The 22028-nt window shown below is 43.1% G+C and overlaps 1 protein-coding gene across 3 annotated transcripts in view; it reads right to left on the bottom strand.

Annotated features, from left to right (window-relative positions):
- Nucleotides 1-22028, bottom strand: part of DCUN1D2 (defective in cullin neddylation 1 domain containing 2) — a 66667-nt gene that overhangs the window by 25936 nt on the left and 18703 nt on the right. For all 3 annotated transcript variants that reach the window (XM_034758121.1, XM_034758120.1, XM_034758122.1), the window contains exon 4: nt 20303-20433. In XM_034758121.1, coding sequence (XP_034614012.1) covers nt 20303-20433 — 131 coding nt within the window. The remainder of the gene's footprint in view (nt 1-20302; nt 20434-22028) is intronic.

Below are 22028 nucleotides of genomic sequence, written 5' to 3'. Positions count from 1 at the left end.
GTCAGGGATGGTCTAGATCAGTGGTTCCCAAACTTGTTCTGCCGCGTCCGCGGGTTCGGCCGATTGCGGCTCCCAGTGGCCGTGGTTCGCTGCTCCAGGCCAATGGGAGCTGCTGGAAGCGGCACGGGCCAAGGGACATACTGGTCGCCGCTTCCAGCAGCTCCCATTGGCCTGGAGCAGCGAACCGCGGCCACTGGGAGCCGCAATCGGCCGAACCCGCGGACGCGGCAGGTAAACAAACCGGCCCGGCCCGCCACGGGCTTTCCCTGCACAAGCGGCAGAACAAGTTTGGGAACCACTGATCTAGACCATCCCTGACCGGTATTTGTCTAACCTCCTCTTAAAAACCTCCAATTACAGAGATTCCACAACCTCCCTAGGCAATTTATTCCAGTGCTTAACTACCCTGACAGTTAGGAAGTTTTTCCTAATGTCCAACCTAAACCTCCCTTGCTGCAATTTAAGCCCATTGCTTCTTGTCCTATTCTTAGTGGTTAAGGAGAACAATTTTTCTACCTCCTCCTTGTAACGACTTTTTATATACTTGAAAACTGTTATGTCCCCCCTCAGACTCTCTTCTCCACATTAAACAAACCCATTTTTTTCCAATATTCCCTCATAGGTCATGTTTTCTAGATCTTTACTCATTTTTGTTGCTCTTCTCTGGACTTACTCCAATTTGTCCACAGCTTTCCTGAAATGTTGCACCCAAAAATGGACACAGTTCTGCAGTTGAGGCCTTATCAGTATGGAGTAGAATGGAAGAATTACTTCTCGTGTCTTGCTTACAATACTCCTCCTAATACATGCCAGAATATTTGCTTTTTTTGCAACAGTATTACACTGTTGACTCATATTTAGCTTATGAGCCTATGACCCTTAAAAATATAAAAATATATTTAAAATATCCCTTTGGTGCAGCCTCTTCCTCCCTGGGCAAGCAGGGGATGGAAGTGCTACCAAATTAGCACAATCAACATGGGGAGAGAAAAACAGGACATTATATTGTAGTGACATTCTATGGTTTACCCAGCAGCAATACCAGTGGGCTGTCCACAAAGCTATATGCCCAACCCATTCTTGACTAGATGGACAATGTAACAAGAGACCGGGATGTGAGAAATATGCAATACATTAAAATACTAACATACTGTGCTTTTCAATCCACAGATCACAATGTGCTTTGATAAAGGTGGGCAAGCACTATTAACCCCATTTTAGGGCTTGACTGAACCCCCACTGCAGTTAATGGAAAGGCTCCACTGATTTCGGTTGGCATTCTCCTTACCGAAGAGGAAAACGAGATGTGATTTGTTCAAGTTTGCAAATAGATATAGGAAATAAAGGACTTGCATGAGGCACATTCACAAAGTTTACAAAACATGGTGGCACGAAGTTGGTTGCAGAGCTACTTCCTTTGCTTCCTCCTAAAACCAGAGTTTAAGGTTAATATGAACTACTACGACTTGCAGTGCAGGAAGAGAGCTTTAGGACTGCAGGAGGCATTGGCCATGGGGAAAAGTCCCACCTATCTTGAACCACTTAACAAAAGTGCTCTTTATGTAGCAGTGTTCAATTTTACAGCTGTTTCCTTTTCAGAGAATAAAAACAAACAAACAAAAAAACTATTACAACAAATTACTAACGTTAAAACTAAAAGAAGAGGAGGAAGTAAAGGTAGTAATACTGCTCTTAAAAAAAAAAAAAAAACCCCTGACAGGTGCACTCACCTTCTTTGAGAATCTTTAAATCATTTAGAAAAATCTTTGAGTCTGAATACTTCTTGCTGGCAAGCTAATTAAGCTCCTAACACCATAAATGGTACATTCTTCCCCATCTTTATTTTATGGCTGTAAAACAACTAGACTACTGTTATTAGAACTCTGTCTTTTGAGATTAATTGGCTAACCTGGTAATTGCATTTTTTTCCTCTTCTATTGCAGCTTAATCTTCTTACTGATTCTGTAAAGCTTTGCTACTTTAAATAAGCGTCACTATTATGAAGACCTTTTAGTTTATTTGTTGAGCTGCTTGCTACAAGCTACAGTGCCCACAGTACAAAAGTAATACTCTTTATGCATGGACTACTTTCCCTGACCTCTTCTATATTTATAGAAAGTGGTCTTATAATTGGAAGTGCGTGGGCAACCTTAAGTATAATTGGTGCTACCTGCTCTGCCTATAAATAGACACAAAAATATCTATATTAAAAGAATGTTAAGGTTGCACCATCAAGAAGTTTAGAGTTAAGAAATGCCAGAATTAAGACAGAATTATCAGACACAAATGAACACAATATGTTGGGGAAAAGTCAACACGGCTTTTCTAAAGGGAAATCTAAAGGGAGGGAAGAGAGGGGTGTCAACAAAGATATGGACAAGGTGATCCAGTGGGTATAGTGTACTTTCAGAAAGCTTTTGACAAGGACCCTCATTAAAAGCTCTTATGCAAAGTAAGCAGTGATGGGTAAGGCCCTACCAAATTCATGGTCTATTTTGGTTAATTTCACAGTCATAGGATTTTAAAAATCGTAAATTTCATGATTTCAGCTATTTAAAACTGAAATTTCATGGTGGTGTAATTGTAGGGGTCCTGACCCAAAAAAGAGTTGTGTGTTGGGGGTGTCACAAGGTTATTGTAGTGGGGGTTGCGGTACTGCTACCCTTACTTCTGCGTTGCTGCTGGCAGCAACGCTGCCTTCAGACCTGGGCAGCTGCAGAATGTCAGCTGAAGGCAGCACTGCCGCCAGCAGCAGCGCAGAAGTAAGGATGGCATGGTATGGTATTGCCACCCTTACTTCTGCGTGGCTGCCTGCAGAGCTGGGCCCTCAGTCAGCAGCCGCCACTCTCTGGCCGCCCAGCTCTGAAGGCAGCAGTGCAGAAGTAAGGGTGGCATGGTATGGTATTATCACCCTTATTTCTGTGCTGCTGTTGGTGGGGTGCCACCTTCAGAGCTGGGCGCCCGGCCACCAGCTGCCGCTCTCTGGCCACCCAACTCTGAAGGCAGCGCAGAAGTAAGAGAGGCCCCCCCAAAATAACCTTGCTACTCCCCTGCAACTCCCTTTTGGGTGAGAAGCCCCAATTTGAGAAATGCTGGTCTTCCCCATGAAATCCATATAATATAGGGTAAAAGCACACAAAACACTGGATTTCACAGGGGGAGACCAGATTTCGTAATGCATGACACGTTTTTCATGGCCGTGAATTTGGCTCTAGTCATGGGATAAGAAGGAAGTTCCTCACATGGATCAGTAACTAGTTAAGAGCTAGGAAACAAAGGGGAGGAATAAATGGTCTGTTTTTACAAAGGAGATCTGGAAAAAAGGTTGAAACAGTGAGATGGCAAAGTTTGCAGATGATGCTAAATTACTCAAGACCGTTAAGTCCAAAGCTGACTGTGAAGAGTTACTAAGGAATTCCACAAAACGGAGTGATTGGGCAACAAAATGGCAGATGAAATTCAACGTTCACATACAAAATGATGGGGTCTAAATTAGCTTTTACCGTCAAGAAAGAGCTTGGAGTCACTGTGGATAGTTCTCTGAAAACATCTGCTAATCATGCAGCGGCAGTCAAAAAAGCTAACAGAATGTTAGGGATAGATAAAAAGACAGAAAATATCATACCACCACTATATAAATCCATGGTAAACCCAACAACTTGAATATTGTGTGCAGTTCTGGTTGCCCCATCTCAAAAAGATATATTAGAATTGGAAAAAGTACAGAGAACAGCAACAAAAATTATTAGGGGCATGGAACAGCTTTCATGTGAGGAGAGATTAAAAAGACTGGGACTGTTCAGCTTAGAAAAGAGTCTAAGGGGGAATATGTTAAAGTCTATCAAATCATGAATGGTGTGGAAAAAGTGAATGCAGAAGTGTTATTTACCTCCTTCACGTAACACATGAATCAGGGGTCACCCAATGAAATTAACAGGCAGCAGTTTAAAACAAACAAAAGGAAGTACTTCTTCACAAAATACACAGTCAACTTGTGGAACTCATTGTCAGGTGATACTGTGAAGGCCAAAAGTTTAACTGAATTCAAAAAAGAATGAGAAGTTCATGGAGGATAGGTCCATCCAAGCCAATATGATCAGGGATGCAACCCATGCTCTGGGTGTCCCAAAAGGATGTGACTTCCTCTTCCCCTGCAAGGAGTGGCTGGGGATGTGTCAGATCAACCCCCAGAAACCTCCCCCAGCTGCAAGAAGTTCAGCATGCTCCCCTGCTTCCTGCCCCCATCACTCCTCCGCTCCGGGGGGAGGGGTCACTGTACAGGGAGCTGCTCCTCCATCCGCCCAACTCCTATGCATCTGGACTTCCCATACCCAGACACTCCTGCCAAGCCTCATCCCATATACCCAGAACCGCCCTAGCCCTCTATACCCAAACCCCACCCCATTGAACCTCAACCCCTGCATCTGGAGCCCCCTGCACCCAGACCCACTGCCTCCAGACTCCCACCTCTGCACGCAGATCACTCCCCTCACCGAACTCACGGCACTCAAACCCCTACCCTGATGCCCCGCCCCTAGCCCCTACATCCAGACCTCCAGGCCACTGACACCCAATTAGCTGCGCCCAGACCCCTACCCCACCAAACTCCACTCCCCCAGCTCCCAGACCCCCTTGCTGAGACCTCCACTGAGCCCCAACCACTTTCACCTGGAAGCCCCTGCAGAATCTCATTGCACCTGCACCTGGAACCTCCTCAATGAGCCTCTGTGCATCTAGATCCCCTCACACCTAGACCCCCCACTGAGCTGCCTGCACGCAGATTGTCCCACACAGAAACCTCTTACCCCACACACCTGGATCCCCCCACACTGAGCCCCTGCACACTTGTATCCTGCCTGGATGAGCCTGCCTGTCCCACTCCTGGTGTGCCTGGTGCAAAGGAGCAGGGCCCCAGGGTGTCTGTGGGGCAGACCCAGGCCTTGTGCTGTGTCAGGGTTGGGTGCAGCCTCACCACTGAGTCCGTGTCCCCGGGGTGAGGACACTGCAGGGTGATCTCCCACCTTCGTGCGGCCAGTGGCCTGTGTTCCCCACTGCTATGCTGGAGCCTCTGCATTTATATATTGACAAATAAAACTTGCAGAGTTTTAGAATATTGTACGCAGAATTTTTAATTGGTGGGGGGACACGCAGAATGCCCTCAGGAGTAGCTTATGCATTATGATTCAATCTTTAATTACATGATCACATATTATTTTTACACCTACAAAATAAAGGGCAGCATGGGATTTCCTCAACCTTATCAGAAAATTCTAAAGACATATTCCTAAGAAGCTACAACTTCATCAAGAACATGACTATAGCATAGATTTAGCTAGTTTGAGAAAGCAGCAGGGAGGAGGAGAGAATGTTAGCACCTCATTCTGGATTGTCTTTTCCCACTACTTCTGAACTTATTCTAGGACTATGAAAGAAAGAGAATAACAATCATACCATGCAACATATCCAGCTTCACAACACAGTCAGCCTCAAAACATCGGAGTCAGAAAGTCACTCCTATGGCTAAGTGTCATACATGGAAGCATATTGCACCATTCAGTATCCTTACAAGTAAAGGGTCTGCACACATAAGCAAGTCAGGATATGTCTCCACAGCAAAAAAAAACACCAAACAAACCCTGCAACAGCAAGTCGCAGAACCTGGGCCAACTAACTTGGGTTCATGGTAGCATGGGGCTAAAAATAACAGCATAGACATTAGGTGGACCCGAGACCCTCTTCCCTCGCCAGATTTCCGAGTTTGGGATCAAGCCTGAGGCCAAATGTCTACACTGCTATTTTTAGCCTCGCAGGATGAGCCTGAGTCAGTTAACCCGGGCTCTCAGACTTGCTGCCATGGTTTTTTTGTTTTTGGTTTTTTGCTGTGGAAATGTACCTTAAGCTTGCAATGTATTCAAACTGTTGGGTGTTATTTTTTCCGGCAAGGTGCCCTGGATTGCTCTACTTCGGTCTTTTTCCTTGTGTTCCCTGACTGTAACTTCATGTGAGATGACATTTCTTTCTCCTACAGCTCAAACAAAAGCTTCACAGTATAATCACATCTATTTTTTGCTTCAATTAGTCCTTCTGACAAACTGCAGTAAAATCTGGCTCATGTGCCTGTAAAGAACAGGATTTTCTCAGCATAAGTCAACTGATTATGTGCAAGATGTGATGAGCTACTGAATCCCTCCTTTGCCTGTCCACTTTTGATTAATCATAATACTTGACTTTAAACTACAAGCTTGCTCATGATGGATGTGGAAAAAAGAACCCTTTGCTCCACCTTGCATGCAGAAATAAAACTCTCCATATTGCCAGGCAAGATTCACCACCAGTATGGTCCACCCCGGAAACCTGTCTGCCAGATTCTCAAAGACTAATAGAAAAATTTACCTAAACAAAAGACCAAAGAAGCATAAGAGAAATGAACAATCATGGGACTACCCACTTTCAGGACTAAATACAGAATCTATTGATTCAATTTAGCTTTCCCCTCAATAATTTCTTCACCCACATACAGAATATACCCACTCTCTTCTCACAAACAACCTCTAAGCTAACTCCCCTATAGGTTTGTAAGGAAGATTGTTATTTCTATTTTTAAATACTTGGGAGGTGCACAGAGTACCTAGATAGAGCAAGCATTTATCTTATTATTCTGGCAAACACTGTAAAAGACAAAGAAAGTACAAAACATATATGCTGTTGCTTTTTCAATACTAGTAGTTCAAAATCTGGGTCACTAATTGTACAAAGATGATTCCCCCTCACACCAATGTTGAAGTAATCTTTCAGAGAGTTGCAGACCCCAACAGTCTACTCAGAGATTACTACTATGGAAGCTAAAGATGCTGCTGCAATTAAAAAGAAAAGCTTGTAATACCATCTACTTATGGAGGATGCAACCTCCTTGGAGTCCTCATCCAAAGATGATCTATCTCCTAATCAAGGATACCTTTGAAACATGAACCTGAATGCCCTTCTCACAATCAGATTTCTCTTACTCATTCCTGGTAAAGTGTCAGAATGAAGAAAGGACACCCCCTTGAACCAGGTGTACAGGTGAAGAGATTTTTAGCAGAGCCACAAAGACCAATCTGACCACTGTTTCCTGGTGGGAAATGGAGGGATTGCTAGAGGGAATGACTGAAAGTTTCTCCACTCTTCTGGAACAAAAACTGTCCATAGGAAAATAGTCCTGAGCACAGGCAAACTCTCAAACATTAGAGCTTAGAGCTCAAAAGTAGGATCCATTAGGATGTTCAGGACAAGCTTCAGGTCCAAGGAAGAAAGAGGGGGCCAAGGCCTCATTCTGAACCTTGCTGCTGTTTCTATGATCCTGACCATCTTCGGGTGTAAATTGACCAAGGAATAATTAAGCCTGTCCCTTCGAACAACTGTGTGATCCAAGAGCCAAGACGCAAACCTTTATTTAGCCCATCCTTGACAAGAGCCAGAATGCCTGGAGCACAGGTGAGATTAACCTCTCTAGTCCTATACCAAGCAAACCTTAAAGATACTCCAACTTCCAGACTCAGTAATAAGATAATGAGGTGTAGATTAAACATAGGCAGAACCATGGTGAATCCCAAAGTCTGAAAAAAATCACTCTAAAAAAAGGTCTTGTCAAGTTTTCCTGGTGAACTAGACCTTGACAAAACAAATCCCACCTGGAAGATACAGGAAGCATTCAAAGGAAATTTAACAATTCTAAACACCACAGCTGCAAGGTCTAGGATAGAGCCATTAAGATGGCTATGGCAAGAGGCCTTGCAGCCCTTTGCAGAAACCTGCCCACAGCTGAGAGAGGGCATCAGCTCTAAGGGCCAGAAAGTCCCTGGAGCTGACATAGTAGTCCCTGATCTCTGCTCTCCCAGGCAATCACCAGGTCTACTTGAGAGTACTCCATTTCAAGCAGACCTCCTAAAGAAGTTCCACTCTCCAGAGCAAATTTGATAGATTTGGTGTTCAGGTCCCCAGTAATATGAATCAGTGAGAGGGAGATAGAGATTTTTTCCCCCCAGCTCACAGAATGCAGAACTCAGTCATTGTGCCTCTGCTCTGTCTTCCCTACAACTCAGTGGTCCAAAATATCAGATTGACCCACATGTGGGAATACCTTTACAGCCACTGGGAGAAGGCTGCTATGGGTTCCTCCCCTTCTCCCATGACTCCTTTAGGTAGAGAAACATCTACAGGTAAAGCCTCTTCAACACCTGCCCCAAGACAGAAGGCTCAAGACTTAGCAAATATACTGAAATCTGGGCCTGAGAAAGTTGGTCTGTTCCCTTATAATCCCAGCAAGAACTTTAAGAGATTCAATTCCCAAAGTACTGACCCCAAAAGGAAATATTAGGCTCTAGAAGAAAGACCTGGGTGTTGTCCTTTATCAGTTATACTTCTAATGAAGAGTATGTTACCTAGGTGAAGTAGATGCTAGTTCAGCCCCATTTTAGGTAGAGGAGGACTTTTGTGCCTGCCTCTAAGAAAGCTAGGAACTTTGTACTGATACACAGGTAGTAGTGTTTTCTTGAATATGGGTGGCATAGTATACTTCTGCTTCGTGATCAGAAAAAAAATAGCACCTGTTGTACCAAAAGGGAAATAAGCTCCCTTTGTGTGCCATATCTTCACCTGTACCAAAACCTCTTCTGTTTAATTAAACTGTAGTTATGGGATTGATGCAGAATTTTCCAAGTGAGGTTCTTTGGCTTGTGTTATGCAGGAGGTCAGACTAGAACTCCAGGATTGAAGTATGTCATACAGATGAAAGTGTGATTTGAATGAAAAGGGAAGCAGAGATCATCACTGTACCACAGTGACTGTCCATAAACTCTAATGTGGTGGAAGTGGTTGGCTTGGCTCTGCAGAAACACCATAAGGAAAGGCTCCAAATGTTTTTGGTAAGAGACGTGGGAAAATGGGGCTTGTAAACTCGTGAGACAATTCCTGCGTCTTTTGTTAATATGACATGACTAGTCATTAGGCCACCCACAAAGAGATAGCTCCATATGGAGATGTGGTAGATAGATAAAAACAAACCAGTTATCTAAAAAGAAAACACATTAAAATAGCCATGTGAAGAGTGAGAAGAGGATAAAAAAAAGAAAAAGAAAAAGCTAATTAAAAGCTTTACTGTGTCAGACTGAGTCATTTATATTTGCTACAACAGGAAGTAACCTGTATTTCTCAGCTGATACTGACACACTTACAGGGTGCCGACAGCATAAATGTTACTGGAATTTCTTATTTCTATCTACTGGTATGGGGCTATATACTGTACTTAGTGACCACACTGACCTAGGGAACACAGAAGAAAACACTGTTTCGAACAGCTTTGAATAAACTAATAATGACTTTAGATTATAAAAAAGAAAATTTTGCAGGCCAGTCAATAATGAAGATTAGTTTTTAAATTGATCTTAAGATAATGGAACATTTAAAAAGAAAATCAACGCTTGCATCCTACAGTTTCTATGGATAGGCCTGCTCTTAGACTAAATTCCAAGAACTTAAGCATTACTTGCTACACTGAGAGCTCAGTCCTGCCTTGATCCTAAACTTTGTACAAAGAGCGGTTGTGTATGGATATATACAATATTTAATTTTTTTAGATACATCTGGAATATTTAATGACATGAACCAGTGGATGAAAATTCTCAACAGCATATAGCCTTCTTAGCAGAATTTCACATCCAAAGAGCATTAAAAAAACCAACTGTCACATGGTGCAAATTTGCTGCAATTTACCATCACAAGCAACCCTGCCAAACTTAATAGGGAAGGCACTGACAAGACCAAAGGGCTCACATCCAAAAGAATGAGGTTGTCAATCAGGACCTCAAGTTTTTGCTTTTATTTTTACATTTGTTTTTAAACACAGTTAAAGGAATCTAAAGCTCCTGATACCTTTTTGTCTATTATAAATCTAAATAAAAAACTGATGGCCGTGGGAGAGAATCTTTATAGTTGCAAAGGTAACCTTCGGAAAGTGAATCAATGCACCACTTCCAGAGCCTGCAGACATCCACTAAGGCCTAAGTCTACACTTAAAATTTAAGTATCAGAGGGGTAGCCGTGTTAGTCTGGGTCTGTAAAAAGCGACAAAGAGTCCTGTGGCACCTTATAGACTAACAGACGTATCGGAGCACAAGCTTTCGTGGGTGAATACCCACTTCGTCAGATGCATGTGGGTATTCACCCACGAAAGCTTATGCTCCAATACGTCTGTTAGTCTATAAGGTGCCACAGGACTCTTTGCCACTTAAAATTTAGGTTGTCATAGCTACAGTGCTCAGGGCTGTGAAAAATCTATACCTCTGAGCACTGTATCTATGCTGACCTAACCCCTTGTGTAGACAAAGCTAGGTCAATCCAAGAATAAGCGACACAATAAAACCCTTCCATCACTGTATACTGTCTCTACACTATGGGGTTATACTAGAATAGGTTATTTTGAACTCTACTCCTGTCCTTTGAGGGTTTGCAACCCCTCCCACCTTGGTGTCATCTGCAAATTTTATAAGTAGGGCTGTCAATTAATCTCAGTTAACTCACGCGATTAACTCAAAAAAATTAATCCCGATTAATCGCAGTTTTAATTGCCCTGTTAAATAAGAGACTACCAATTGAAATGTATTAAATATTTTGGATGCTTTTCTACATTTTCATATGTATCTTGTATTCTGTGTTGTAATTGAAATCAAAGTGTATATTTTGATTACAAATATTTGCACTGTAAAAATGATGAACAAAAGAAACAGTATTTTTCAATTCACCTCATACAAGTACTGTAGTGCAATCTCTTTGTCCTGAAAGTGCAACTTACAAATGTAGAATTTTTTGTTATATAGCTGCACTCAAAAACAAAACAATGTAAAACTTTAGAGTCTACAAGTCCACTCAGTCCTACTTCTTTTTCAGCCAATCGCTAAGACAAACAAGTTTGTTTACATTTATAGGAGATATTGTAGCCTGCTTCTCACTTTCAGGTGACATTGTAAATAAGAACAGGCATTCGCAGGGCACTTTTGTAGCCAGCATTGCAAGATATTTGTGTGTCAGATATGCTAAACATTCGTATGCCCCTTCATGCTTCGGCCACCATTCCAGAGGACATGCTTCCATGCTGATGACGCTTGTTAAAAAATAATGCGTTAATTAAATTTATGACTAAACTCCTTGGGGGAAAATTGTATGTCTCCTGCTTTGTTTTCCCTGCATTCTGCCATATATTTCATGTTATAGCAGTCTTGGATGATGATAGGGTGACCAGATGTCCCGATTTTATAGGGACAGTCCTGATTTTTGGGTCTTTTTCTTATATAGGCTCCTATTACCCCCCACTCCCTGTCCCGATTTTTCACACTTGCTGTCTGGTCACCCTAGATGATGACCCAGACATGTTGTTCATTTTAAGAATACTTTCACTTCAGATTTCACAAAACATAAAGAAGCACTCGACCCAAGATTTAAGAATGTGAAGTGCCTTCCAAAACCTGAGAGACACGAGATAGGGAACATGCTTTCAGAAGTCTTAAAGGAGCAACACTCTGATGCAGAAACTACAGAACCCAAACCACCAAAAAAGAAAATCAACCTTCTCCTGGTAGCATCTGACTCAGAAAATGAAAATGAGCATGCATCGGTCCGCACTGGTTTGGATGTTTTTTGATCAGAACCCGTCATCAACATGTCCGCTGGAATGGTGGTTGAAGTATGCGCATCTGGCACGTAAATATCTTGCGATGCTGGCTACAACAGTGTCATGAGAACACCTATTCTCACTTTCAGGTCACACTGTAAACAAGAAGTGGACAGCATTATTTCCTGCAAATGTAAACAAACTTGTTTGTCTGGGGCCTGGTCTACACTAGGAGGTTATGTCGAATTTAGCAGCGTTAAATCGAATTAACCCTGCACCCGTCCACACAACGAAGCTATTTAGTTCAACAGGTCTCTTAAATTCCATTTCTGTACTCCTCTCCAACGAGGGGAGTAGCGCTAAATTCGACGTGGCCATGTCGAATTAGGGTAGGTGTGGATGGAAATCGACGCTAATAGCTCCGGGAGCTATCTCACAGTGCACCACTCTGTTGACGCTCTGGACAGCAGTCCGAGCTCGGATGGTCTGATTAGCCACACAGGAAAAGCCCCGGGAAAATTTGAATTCCTTTTCCTGTCTGGGCAGTTTGAATCTCATTTCCTGTTTGGACATTGTGGCGAGCTAAGCAGCACTGGCAACGATGCAGAGTTCTCCAGCAGAGGTGACCATGCAATCTCAGAATAGGAAGAGGGCCCCAGCATGGACTGATCGGGAAGTCTTGGATCTGATCGCTGTGTGGGGCGATGAGTCCTGCTTTCGGAGCTGCGATCGAAAAGACGGAATGCAAAGATCTACGAGAAGATCTCAAAAGCCATGACAGAGAGAGGGTACAGCCGGGATGCAATGCAATGCCGCATGAAAATCAAGGAGCTGAGACAAGCGTACCAGAAGACGAAAGAGTCAAACGGACGCTCCGGATCCCAACCCCAGACATGCCGTTTCTACGAGGCATTGCATTTCATTCTAGGTGTGGCCGCCACCACTACCCCACCACTGACCGTGGACTCTGAGGATGGGATATTGTCGACGGCCACTTCCTCGGAGATGTTAGCGGACGGGGAAGATGAGGAAGGTGAGGAGGACGACGAGGCAGTCGACAGCGCTTACAACGCTGATTTCCCAGATAGCCAGGATCTCTTCATCACCCTCACAGAGATCCCCTACCAACCGTCCCCAGGCATTAACCCAGACCCTGAATCAGGGGAAGGATCAGTCGGTAAGCGTTTTAAACATGTAAACATTTATTTTGAACAGAACAGGAATATTAACAATGGGTTTTTCATGATTCGTTTGCCCATGGCGCTTAACGTTTTAGTCCTTAGCAGTGCAACTACTGCAAAAGAATCTAACAATGTCCTGTTTATCATGATTAGTTTGCCCTAGGCGCTCTACTTTTTAGTCCTTGCCAGTGCAGCTATTGGAAAAGGAGGTCTATATGTCTGGGGATAGAGCTGAAATCCTCATGGGACATCTCCACGAAGCTCTCCTGGAGGTAATTGGAAAGCCTTTGCATGAGATTCCTGGGGAGAGCGGCCTTATTGTGTCCTCCGTGGTGGGAAACTTTTCCTCGCCAGGCTATCATCAGGTACTCTGGGATCATTGCCTTGCAGAGCATGGAGGCATATGGCCCTGGTTTTTGCTGGCTTTCACGCAGCATGCATTCTTTCTCAGTCTCAGAAATTCTCAGCAGAGTGATATCGCTCATGGTGACCTGCTTAGAATTAGGGGAATGTTACTATTGGAACTGCTTGCCTGTTCCTTTACAGAACTGTCACCGGCGGTTTACAGCCACGCGGTTGAGGCAGGAGAAGGGCAGCATACAAGGATCTTTCCCAGGGACAGCCGCGAGGGGGTGGGACGGGGCAGAGTTCATGCTTGCCAGCAGCAGGAACTGGCCAACGATAGGAGCATTGCTTTGAACGTGAAAGGAGGGCACTGCTATAATTTAAGTTTTAAGCAGACAAAAGTCTACGGCTTACCATATCAGCCTGCTACCCGAATTCCACTGTCCTGCCCCCCTTGTCTGATCTCCACTAAAAGACCCCAGGCACTGAATGCGAAGGTCGAAAATTCGACCTTGTCTTGAGTGCGCATGTGATAGGGGCTGTGCATGGTCTTGTTCACAGAGAAAGACTATGTTCATTGTTCACAAAAAGTGATCTTTGTGAGGAATTCACTCCCTTTTTCCCATCCCATAGCTGCGAATGTCTCCCGATCTATCCCGGCATCCCCCTCGCAGAGGCTGGCACAGATTAGGCGGAGAAAGAAAAGGACATGGGACGACATGTTCTCAGAACTTATGGGCTGCTCCCGAGCCGATGCGGCCCAGCAGACCCAGTGGAGGGAGAACATGTCGCAATACCAGCAAGCACACAGCGAATGGGAGGAGAGGTGGCGGCAGGAAGACCAGCAGGCGACTCAAACGCTGCTTGGACTAATGAGGAAGCAAACGGACATGCTCCGGCGCCTTGTGGATGTTCTGCAGGACTGGAGGCAGGAGGACAGAGCCCCGCTGCATGTGACTTTGTGGCAGGGGAGGGCGGATAGAGATCTTATGCAGCAGTCCTTATCCTGGATCACAGAGCCACGCAGCAGGGGATCTGTAACCGTCCTCCCCCGCCACAAAGTCACATAGCCCCCACACACAGAGTCCCGAACAGGAGGGGTGGCAGGCTCCGTTGAAACAATCAGTCCACCACTGCGGACCACTCTAGTAGCAGGAGCCAGTCATTCCTTGAGTTTAGAAGCATTCTTTCCATCACTATGCCCGCTCCCCACCACAGTCTGCGTCCCAGTTTCAACACTTTACCGCAAAATCCGTAATAAAGAAAATGGTGTTCATTAACAAAGTTCCATTTATTTTATTTTTAAATGTGTGTTGGGGGCGGGACGGGGTGAACGGGGTATGTAGCTGGAGAGGATAGTCAACAGTAAGTGGGTAAAGAAACAGGGGCAGGTTCAGCTTCTCTTTAAACAAACTTAATAGTCACAGGTTACCCTGCTCACTGAGGAACCTAGCTTTCAAAGCCTCCCGGATGCACAGCGCGTCCCGCTGGGCTCTTCTAATTGCATGGCTATCTGGCTGGGCGTAATCAGCAGCCAGACTATTCACCTCAACCTCCCACCCCGCCATAAAGGTCTCCCCCTTGCTCTCACAGAGATTGTGGAGCACAGAGCAAGCTGCAATAACAATGGGGATATTGGTTTCGCTGAGATCAGAGCGAGTCAGTGAGCTTCTCCATCTCCCCTTGAGACGTCCAAAAGCACACTCCCCCCACCATTCTGCACTTGCTCAGATGGTAGTTGAAGAGTTCTTTTTCAGTGTCCAGGGCGCCTGAATAGGGCTTCATGAGCCTGGGCATTAGCAGGTAGGCTGGGTCCCCGAGGATCACTATAGGCATCTCCACATCCCCAACAGTTATTTTCTGGTCCGGAAAGTAAATACCTTCCTGCAGCCGTCTAAACAGACCAGAGTTCCTGAAAACACGAGCGTCATGAACCTTGCCCGGCCATCCTACGTTGATGTTTGTAAAACGTCCCCTATGGTCCACCAGTGCTTGCAGCACCATTGAAAAGTAGCCCTTTCGGTTAATGTACTGGCTGGCCTGGTGGTCAGGTCCCAGGATAGGGATGTGAGTTCCATCTATAGCCCCACCGCAGTTTGGGAATCCCATCGCGGCGAAGCCATCTATGATGACCTGGACGTTTCCAAGGGTCACAACCTTTGACAGCAGTAGCCCAACGATTGCATTGGCTACTTGGATCACAGCAACCCCCACGGTAGATTTGCCCACGCCAAAGTGGTTCGTGACTGACCGGTAGCTGTCTGGCGTTGCAAGCTTCCAGAGGGCTATGGCCACTCGCTTCTGGACAGTCAGGGGTGCTCGCATCAGGGTGTCCTTGCGTTTCAGGGCAGGGGACAGCAACTCACAAAGTTCCAGGAAAGTTCCCTTCCCCATACGAAAGTTTCGCAGCCACTGTGATTCATCCCTGACCTGCAGCACTATGTGGTCCCACCAGTCCGTGCTTGTTTCCCGGGCCCAGAATCGCCGTTCCACAACATCAACATGACCCATTACCACCATGATGTTCACGGCGCGGCCTCCCGTGCTTTGTGAGAGGTCTGTGCCACTCTCAGACTTCATGTCCTCACCGCGCTGCCCTAGCCTCCTCGCCCGATTTCTCAGCATCTGCCTCTGGAAAAGGTGGATGATAAGGTGCGAGGTGTTGACAACGGCCATAACTGCAGCGATGGTCGCAGTGGGCTCCATGCTCGCAGTGCTGTGGCGTCCGCGCTGTCACTCACCAGAAAAGTGCGCGAACTGATTGCCCGCCGGCGCTTTCAGGGAAGGAGGGCGGGAGTGACGGTTGGATGACAACAGTTACCCAAAACCACCCTCGACACATTTTTTTCCCCCAGCAGGCATTGGGGGCTCGACCCAGAATTCCAATGGGCAGCGGGGACTGCAGGATAGCTGTCCACAGCGCACCACTTCCAATGTCGACGCTTGCCCTGTTAGTGTGGACTCACAAAGTTGAATTACTGTCCTTAGTGTGGATACACACGTTCGACTTTGTAATATCGATTCCACATATTTGATTTAAGTACAATCGAACTACTCTCGTAGTGTAGACATACCCTGAGTGATTTGGCTGAACAAGAAGTAGACTGAGTGGACTTGCAATCTCTAAAATTGTACATTGTTTTATTTTTGAATGCAGTATTTTTATACATAATTCTATATTTGTAATTTCAACTTTCAAGATAAAGAGATTGCATTACAGTACTTGTATTAGGTGAATTGAAAAATACTATTTGTTTTCTTTTTACAGTGAAAACATTTGTAATCAACAGTAAATATAAAGTGAGCACTGTACACTTTGTATTCTGTGTTGTAATTGAAATCAATATATTTGAAAATGTAGAAGACATCCAAAAATATTTAAATAAATGGTATTCTATCATTGCTTAACAGTGCGATTAATCGCAATTAATTTTTTTAATCGCTTGACAGCCCTATTTATAAGCATACTCTCCACTCTGTTATAGAAGTCATTAGTAAAAGTGTTGAAAAGTATCAGGACAGAACCTTGAGGGACCCCACTAGATATGCCCTCCCAGTTTAACAGCAAACCATTGAAAACTACTCTGAGTATGGTCTTTCAACTGGGTATGCACCCACCTTAGAGTAATTTAATCTAGAACATATTTCCCTAGTTTGCTTATCAGAATGTCATGTGGGACTGTGTTAATGCCTTACTAAAATCAAGATATTTCACATTCGCTGCTTCCCCCCATCCACTAGGCTAGTAACCCTGTCCAAGAAGGAAATTAGGTTGCTTAGGCATAATATGTTCCTGACAAATCCACACTGGCTATTGATCGTACCCTACAGTCCTCTAGGTATATTAAACAGTCAGTTTGTAAAATTTGTTCCAGTATCTTTCCAGGAATCAAAGTTAGGCTGACTAGTTTATAACTCCTCGGGTCTTCTTTATTCCTATTTTTAAAGATAGGTACTATATATTTGCCCTTCTTCAGTCCTCCAGGACCTCACCTGTCCTCCATGACTTCTCGAAGATAACTGCTAGTGGTTCTGAGATTGCTTTAGCTAGTTTCTTAGGTACCCTATGGTGAATTTCATCAGGCCCTGCGTTCTTGAATACACCCAACTTATCTAAATATTCCTTAATCTATTCTTTCACTCTTATTGTTAATGTTAATTGTGTTGAATATCTGGTCACAATTAACCTTTTTAGTGAGGATAGAAGCAAAAATAGATGTTGAACACCTCAGCCTTCTTGATGTCATCCATCATTAGCTCATATTCCCTGCTAAGTAGTGGACCTACACTTTCCTTTGTCTTTCTCTTGCTCCTAATGTATTTATAGACCCTCTTCTTATTGCCTTTTATGTCCCTTGCTATGTGTTACTCATTTTGTGCCTTAGCCTTTCTGATTTTGTCCCTACACACTTACGCTATTGTTTTGTATTCATCAATACAATTTGTCTATGTTTCCATTTTTGTAGGATTCCTTTTTTATTTTCAAGTCATTAAAGAGCTCCTGATAGGAAAAATGGTAAGAGATCATTATGACTCTATCTTTCCTTCATCAGGATAGTTTGCAGCTGTGCCTTTAAAACTGTCGCTTTCAGAAACTGCCAGTTCTACAGTACAGAGTAGCTGAGTCCCCACTACATTATAAGCTCTCGAGTCAGCAGCACTCGAGCTTCAACTCTGATGGGCCAGCTAGCTGAATTTAAAGAACCACTTAACTCAAGCTCAAGACTTGTATGCATACAGGGGAATAAGATTAGGGGCAAGACTCAAGATACAACTCGAGCTAACACTGCAGCAAAGACAAGCTATAAGAATTTCCCCAAGGCATAACAGACTAACAGAAAAAGCAATTAACTGCTTTGCAAGCTAGCCTGACTCTTGAAGATTACTGCTTGTCTGAAGCACTTGGCATCATGGAATCCACTGACTTTCATAAAGACATAAGAGTGTGCATTCTAATTTACATGCTGATTCTGGACTTCCTCCCAATTAAACCCACAGTGGACCAAGTTCAGACCTGATGAAAGTGGGTGTATCTCCACTAAAATCAAAAGAATTACACCTGCTTAAACCTGCCTGAATTTGATCCTTTTCTTAAAAATACTAAAAAGTTAACTTTTCAAAGGCTGAAAAACCTATATAAAAAACCTACAATCTTTCAAAAAACCCAACACTATCCAATTCAAGTAACATCAAGCATTACCAGAATTGTTAAAGTTCCCAAGACCTCAAGTTAGCAACAATCAGTTTCTAGAGTCCCCTTTAGATTAATTTTCATTTCTGCTCTTCTCAGTTTTGTCTCATAAGTATTTCAAGACATTCGGGTGTTCCTTACCTAAAATACCATTTTTCGGGAGAGAGAGATACCATATACCTATGGGCCTATCCAGGGTCAGTAGCTAACTCCTTTCTCCTCAGACCAGATAAATTGGGGTATCAGAAAACTGCTCAATTCCTTTTTTCTTTTATGCCACATACACAAGTATATCCATTGCTGTAATTCTGATTGTGGTACCTTTCCTATTTATTGGTACAGATTTAGGTAAATGTCTTCTGTAATATATTTTAAATATATTGGTTCCTCTTTTGCATTTAAGCCAACTAAAACAGCACGTGGCTTGTAATATATCTTTCTTTAGGTATTCCAAGAAGTCAGATATTATGCAAACTAAACTTGTGTTTGATAAGTTTTGCTCTGTCTCAAAGCACTACGATTTTTAATAAATGGTGTGCAAGACTTCATGCATTTTAGAACATAAACCTTTAACTGTTGAGCTTTAGACTGATTCAAGTTGCTTAGAAGCCCTCACAATAAGATGTTGGCTGCAGAGCTTTGTCAGACACTTAAGCTGCATGATGGTATCTTGTCTGTATGACAGTGGCATGAAAAAAACATTTGGTAAGAGGGACAATACCTAAAGGAAAATAAAGCTGATAAAGCTCATCATAGTTGAATAAAACCTCCGAAGCCAGTGGGGAAGGCAAGAACCAGACACTCAAATTAAAACCAAGGAAAGAATGAACAAACCTCTCCGCCAAGATTGAAAACTGTTTTTGCTCCTATTCTTGTCCGTCTTCACTCTCCTTCCCCTTAAGCTATTTTTACTATGAAAAAGTGTCTCTTAACATCCACGCCAATTTCAAAGTGATACACAATTAAAATGTCTGGAAGAAGTGACTACTTTCTCCCAAATACTGTGCATATAGCAAAAGAGAATGATGACAATATTATTACATTGATGAATATACAATAAATGTTTTGTTAGCCCTTATATTAGCTGGTTTTACCAAGCTGTCGTCTACTCCATGGATAAATTCCTTTAGTATCTGTTGGACAAGGACTTACAAATTTATTGAATACCAAAGGTTTGATACTTTATCTACTTATAAACTAGGTAAACACCCTTGACTTGACAAAAGTCATAAGGAAACAGCAGGTGAGAAAAGATATATTTACAGTACTGCATCAGGCAGTGAGTAAAGAATACCAGTTGTTATACTGACAGCAACAGCAAGGTATGGGTTGGGATGAACTGTCAAACAGAGTCTTGTTAAGAGAACAGTAAAAAAACCGATACTGAATGCTGATATCTACTTACTAACTTGGAGCTGATCCTACGTATTGTGCCAAATTGGATCAAAATAAAATGCGATATCAAAGCAGGCCTACTTTAGCGTCAGCCTACAAATTTCACCTTTGCGTAAAGTTTTTGTTCAGGATAGTGGGGTTTCCAAGGTTTTGCCTCCACTCTGGGATTAATAGAGCAGCAAAAGTTTAGTTAGTGCTGAACAAAACAAGGAAGACAATGTGGTATTCACGCCAGAGCATCTTACAGTTTAAGTATCACCTTTAATACTAGTTATAGGTTTGTGTTAATTTTTCTAAGGACCTTCTTGCCGTGTGTACCTATACATTGAATTTATTTAAATTCATAGAGTAGATATGATGTCAAACGTGGTAGGAAACCTAGCTAATTTACCTCACCCAAGGCAGTAATAAAGAAAAGATTAAATGTGGGGGAGGAGGCAAAGAAATCATTACGTGAACTTTACTATAGTCATTATTTGCAACTTGTGACTAGTATATTATTGAAAGCACATGAATCAAGCTTCTCTTCTTGGTTTTCATACTCACCTAAACCTTTTTGTCCAGGGTTTTTAGCAAAGGTAAAGGTAAATTGATAAAAATCTTTGAACTTTATCGGATCCTTTAGCTCTTGTTCCAATCTTGGCAATAGAGCTTTTAGCTTGTCTGTGGTGTCACACCTGCCGCAGAAGAGATGACAATATTTGTTTATAAAGCACATATAAACCATTTTAGAAAAGAAGTTTATAAATATTTATTACAAACCCACAAATGAGTAACATTATTGTAAGATTCAACTACAAAGTATCACTTTGGTTTACTTTACTAAACATTTAAGGGCCCTAAGCAGAAACAAGGTTATATACAAGCACCAAATGTATACAGACGAGTAAGATTGAGCCATTTAGTTCAGGGACTTTTTTTCCCCATAGATTTCAACAGCAGAATGGACCATCATTATTTAGTTTGACCTCCTGCAAAATAGTGCAGAGATTCTTGTATCCAGCCCAGAACTGCTGGTTGAGCTAAGAGCACAGCTTTTAGAAAGATGTCCCATCTTCGTTTTAAAGACTCCAAGTGAGGGAGAATCTCCCACATCCCTAGGTAAGTTGTTTCAATGGTTGATTACCCTGACTGTAAAAATTTTACACCTTATTTCTAGTCTGAACATGTCTAGCTTCAGCTTCAAGCCACTGGGGATCTCAAAATGCCTTGAAGGGTGATGTAATGTATGGGAATAAGTAACAGCTTCCCCAACTGTGTTGCTGTGGATATCGTAAGTTACAAGTTGCGGTTTATTTTATTTCTTGGTTGTTGTTAATACTTAAGACTACTTTTGTGAGCATGTTTGTTTGTGCATTAGTGTGAATTGACGGGTATGTGAATGTGTGCACACCTCAGACTGCAGATTAGAGCTGATCAAAAAACTTTAATTGGTTGAGCTGATGGACTAATGAACGTTCTATCTTAAACAGACCACCAGAATCAAGTAAAATTTAAATACAACTAATTGCAATCCTATTGAACTGTAATGTACTGTTTCTTTATTACTTAAATTGCTGTTACACAAAATTTGAGGCTTTTTAAATTTATGAAACCACCCACCGTAGTCTAAGTACACCATATGGGAATCTGTACTACATATTAAGCTTGTGACCGATGATAACTTTAGAAGACTTTTCAACCACTAAACTGTATCATCCACAGTGTCACGTTCCTTAATCAAAAGCCAGGAAAAAGATGAGTCCTCCACTATGACTTGAATGCCGACGGATTGGCAGACCAAGGTGGAAGCAAATTTCAGAACTGAGACCCTTCTGCTTAGAGACAATAATATTGAGGCATTGCCAGCTAAATTACCCAATTTGACCTCAGCTGACTCAGCGTCATATGGGAAGAATAAGGGTTTCTCATGTAGCGAGGACACAAACCAAAAGACAGATTTACTGGATGTAGCCAATACTATGAATTGAATCTGGAAACAAATGAAGAACAACAGTGGAGTTGGAAGCACATCTTGAATGGCGGAGGGGGAAACAGAGGGATAGGAGAGGAAGAGATCACCCCGGCTCCTATCTGCTCCCCAGCCCAATCCTGGGCACTGCTCCAGCCTATCTGGGTTCTGCCGTCACCTCTGCCTCCACATGCGTGCACACAATTACTACCTCTCCACCGATGGAGGTGTGCCCTGCCCCCAGCCATTGCTTGAGCTGAGGGGTTGGCCAGAATCTGATTGACTCTCAGCTCCCAAGCAATCAGCCAATAGGAAGGGAGC

The sequence above is a fragment of the Trachemys scripta genome, chromosome 1 (assembly GCF_013100865.1).
Source record: "Trachemys scripta elegans isolate TJP31775 chromosome 1, CAS_Tse_1.0, whole genome shotgun sequence".
NCBI classification, from domain to species: domain Eukaryota; kingdom Metazoa; phylum Chordata; order Testudines; family Emydidae; genus Trachemys; species Trachemys scripta.
The sequence above is the reverse complement of the archived record's forward strand: the minus strand, read 5'-3'. Positions and strand labels throughout refer to the sequence as shown.